This window comes from Chaetodon auriga, chromosome 1, assembly GCF_051107435.1.
Source record: "Chaetodon auriga isolate fChaAug3 chromosome 1, fChaAug3.hap1, whole genome shotgun sequence".
NCBI classification, from domain to species: Eukaryota; Metazoa; Chordata; class Actinopteri; order Chaetodontiformes; family Chaetodontidae; genus Chaetodon; species Chaetodon auriga.
Window position 1 is genome coordinate 10,602,047 of NC_135074.1, and position 4,248 is coordinate 10,606,294.

Below are 4,248 nucleotides of genomic sequence, written 5' to 3' on the forward strand. Positions count from 1 at the left end.
ACCAAGTACCAACGATCATCTAACAGTCATTTATTACCTAAAGTCTCTTCACACAATTTCAGACGAAAATTAATGAAAGAATTATTCATTTTAATGCGAGCGCTACGCTTCTATAAGGATAATCCCACAACATTAATATCCAAATGTATGCCGCAATGCTGGCTAATTAGCCTTAAGTCCCTCCACTACAAAAGTGTGATAAATCCCTCTCGAATATTTACTTATCGCTAGCACGGAGGATGAAGTCTGTGCCTCAGGCTGTCCACTAACACACACACAAAAACCAAAGCAATGCACTTCAAGCTGCAATGCACAGTGAGAGCCACCATCAAAAGCAGCTGTCACAACACCTCGTCCAAAAACCGACAATTTCTTAAAGTTGCAGCAGTTCATTTATTAGCCAAAATATAGACTTTCTTGTACAATTTGGTTCACAAGTATGTACATATTCTTAACTTTATATACAAAACATTTGAACATCAAATCCTCACAGAACTTACAAAAAAAAAAAAAAAAAAAAAAAAAAACAACTCACAGACTACAGGTTCATACATTATTACATTAGCAGTTTTACACAGGACATGCTTACAATGTAAGTATACAGAGATGTATTATTCTTATTTTACATTCCATATTCAAATTAAAAGAAACAGAAAAAAGAGGATGGGTGAGAGGTTATGGAGAGGAGGGAGCCGAAAGAACCACCGCTGCTTCTAGTTGGTTCTGAGGCCTGAAATACACAGGGGTAAAAGAAAAAAAAAAAAATGTAGTGATCTAAAGAAAAAAAAAAACACTAATAATAGCCTCATGAAGAGCTACAACACAAAGTGATATAAAAGTGACAATTGCCTTTCAAAAACGAGCCTGTAGTGAATTTGCATTGAGCTCATTTGCATGACCAAACAAGTAAGTGTAACATAGGCCTTGACGAAATAACACAAGCGCACACAGAGGGATAAAACAAATCTTAGAATAAAAGCTAATTTGGGTAAATATGGCGTTTAAAAAAGAAAATGAGATATGGCATCAAAAAAAAAAAAAAAAAAAAAAAAAAAAAATCCCCAGATGTCATTAACTGACAGCCTATCTTTGAACTGGGTGGAAAGCTGTTTTTAACAACTTTTTCTCTGCGTCCAAGGCACTAGATCTCTCTGAAACTGTGGCCATGAAAATGAAAAAGCGTTCATTAAACGGTTTAGATTAGAATAATCAGAGCCCATCTTGACTTTCAGGGAATTTAGTGTCGAAAACTCGCTGTTTCAACGAGTTGGTGGATTCATGTAAACCGTTTGGATACAAGCACATGGGCCTTGATATCACATGGATGTAACACCACCAAATAAAGGAAGGAAGGCCCAAAAATGAAGAGCAGCTTTCACCCAATTCAATTTAAATTTAACTCTGTTTCTTAAATGCTTTCTGATGAGGTTTTCATTGTCCTGTCGGACATTTTTCAAAGCAGTTACACACACACACACACACGCACGCACGCACGCACGCACACACACTTTACTCTGTACGCTCTAACATTGTAACACTGTTCATCTGTGTGGCCTGGAGAGAAAAAAAAAATCCATGAACAGGCAAAGAAGGCGAAAGGAGGTCTAAAATAATAGAAATGAATGACGGGCGATGGACTAGTGTCTTTGTTTTTGTAGTTATTTATACATGCGCGTCTCAGTGTCGGGGACATGTACCTGTGACTGGAGTCTCTGAACTATGACTCTTGTCCTCCGTTTGCCTGCTGCTGTAGAGGGCCAGGCCGGTGGCAGTGGCCTGGTTTGCCAGTCCCAGGTAATGATTTGAGTTCAGTAAAGCCAGCTGATGCGCCGAGAAGGCTCGGTTCGTCCAGTTCTGGATTTTCCCGACGGGACAAGAAGAGATGAGTCTGTGAGGGGCGATTATGGTCTGCGCGGCCGGCCCTGCGGAGTTGCTGCCGTTCATTTGTGGCGATTTCCGCGGATTGTCAGGGGCCGTGGCTGTCTCTGCCAAAGACCAGATCTTTGGCTTTTGGGCTGGGGCAGGGTTGTTTTCTGAGGCCGGCGAGCTAACGGACACCGGGTTCAGTTTGAGCTGTTCCCCGTTTGCTTGGGACGCTTTGGTGTCCAAAGACGCGTGATGATGGTGGTGGGGGTGGTGGCTGTGGAAGTGCTCCCCCCCTCTCTCCACGTCTTTGCCCTCTTTCCCCACAGTCTTTAGAAACCTCTGGTCGGGCCCTTGTAAATCCTCATAGCCGTCAGAAATCTCAGAGTCACTCCTTCCATCTAATTTAATATCTGAATGCAGGTCGTCCTGGTCGTCCAAGTCGTCCTTGTTCTCAATATTTTCCGTGTCGATGTTCTCCAAGTCGATCTCCTCCTCGTCCTCCCTCTTGTCCCCCTCCTCCCCCTCGTGATCGCTGGAGTAAACATTTCCCTCTTCGTCGGTGCGGTTCCGGGGGGTCCAGGTCATCTTGTTCTCCTTCTTTAGCCTCCTCCTGGCGTTGGCGAACCAGGTGGACACCTGGGTGAGGGTCATTTTGGTGATGATGGCCAGCATGATCTTCTCACCCTTGGTTGGGTAGGGGTTCTTGCGGTGCTCACTGAGCCAGGCCTTCAGGGTGCTGGTGCTCTCCCTGGTGGCGTTTTTGGGTCTGGACGGGTCACCGAACTGATACTGGCCATATGGGTAAAAAGCCGGGTGATGGTGGGCAAACCCTGGGTGCTGGACACCAGGACTGTCTTTCAGTTCATACTGAGCACCCTGCAAATACAGAGAGTCAGAGAGATGTGTTAGACTTCAAATATTAATTCCATGTGCTGCTCTGTAATTCTTCTTCCGGATAAACATGAGCACACCTCACAGGATGACATGCGGATTTACAGTAATAAAACAACAATGAACTTATTATTTAAGTGTAAACAAACAAAACGGTTCACTTCTTCTTGACACACCTTGAGTCGTTATTTAAGTACCATAAGCTTCATAAATGAATGAAACAGTATTCTAATTGTATTTAAACCGAAACACTTGCAAGGACAAGACTTTAATGGCTGCACTTTCTTCCACACCTATTCATGTAAACCTCTCAGAGCGCATTGCATCATTGTGTTAACTCTTTTGCTATGACTTTCAGCAAATTATGTACTAACAACCCCCCCGGCCCCCCCAAAAAGCACAGTTACTTAATATGTTACTTTTTAACCACTTACAGCTAAATTTCTGCAAAGATTCAACCACCACAGTTTGCCGCGGCGCGCTGAAAGTTTACACTTAAAAAGTGCAGATAAACAATTTCCCAGGGCCGCGCTGTTCTTTCCTTTTAATTCTAAGCGTAACATTAGAGTTGTGGAGGAGTTAAGAGAGAGCAGAGGGACTCACCAATTGATTGAAAATTGATATATCGTTTGAGTAGGGGAGAAACGCTCCATAGCCCTGCGCTGCTGCGGCGAAGGGAGATCCATACATAGTGGAGAGGACGTTGGAGAGTGCGCCGGACGGACTGAGCTCTGTCCCGGACCGCGCATTGCTGGCGATCCCCTGGCGCTCCGTCGGGTATATCGGTCGGATGTACTGATATCCCAGCTGAGGGAAAGACATGGTGGTAGGAAAAGGGGAAAAAGTCTGCTGCAACCACACAAAGCAAGGGAATTGCCTCGATATCCACTTTTACAGTGTGAGCATGTGAGCAACAAAAGGTGCAAGCAAGGGAAGTCTATATTTCCTCGGGAACAGCCACTGTAAACGATCCGGTTGCGCCCCTTATTTCTTCCTCTTCTTCTTCTTTCCACCCTCACTTCCCTATTGATCTGGATGGACTAAGGTCAGGTCCTTACAGATTGCTTTAGATTATTGGGACTCCCTTGCTCAGATTGACATTTCTAGTCGTTTAGAAGCCCCTCCTATTTCTCAAATCTCACCCCTCTCATATCCACCACACGCCAAACAGCCTCTCTCTCTCTCTCTCTCTCTCTCTCTCTCTCTCTCTCTCTCGCTCGCTCGCTCGCTCGCTCGCTCGCTCTCTCTCGCGGATAAGCGCACTGACGTCGCGAGCTCTTATTTGAATGGAGTTTCAAATCTCATTTTATGGCTCGCCAATCTATTTCATTTGTTATTTGTCCGTATCTGTCCGACCATAATTTCTTGTGTTAATTCACAATTTTGGCCGTTTGCACAACAGTAAGCATTTTGGTGTCAGTGACTGATTAACTTTCTCTCTTTTTTCTGTTTTCTTTTTTTTTGGCTGCAGTTTCCTTTTAATGCACAAAT

The 4,248-nt window shown here is 44.2% G+C and overlaps 1 protein-coding gene across 2 annotated transcripts; it reads right to left on the reverse strand.

The window, feature by feature from the left end:
• Positions 1 to 369: 369 nt before the first annotated feature.
• irx3a (iroquois homeobox 3a) lies at positions 370 to 3,884 on the reverse strand. Of its 2 annotated transcripts, XM_076749857.1 has the most exons (3): positions 3,361 to 3,884; positions 1,698 to 2,742; positions 370 to 730 (listed from the first exon to the last, which is right to left on the reverse strand). In XM_076749857.1, exons 1-3 carry the CDS (start codon positions 3,577 to 3,579, stop codon positions 714 to 716), a joined length of 1,281 nt encoding a protein of 426 aa, XP_076605972.1. In that variant the 5' UTR covers positions 3,580 to 3,884; the 3' UTR covers positions 370 to 713. The 2 variants fall into 2 exon arrangements, with proteins under 2 accessions (XP_076605972.1, XP_076605887.1); XM_076749772.1 differs by having other exon boundaries at positions 370 to 2,742.
• Positions 3,885 to 4,248: the final 364 nt, after the last annotated feature.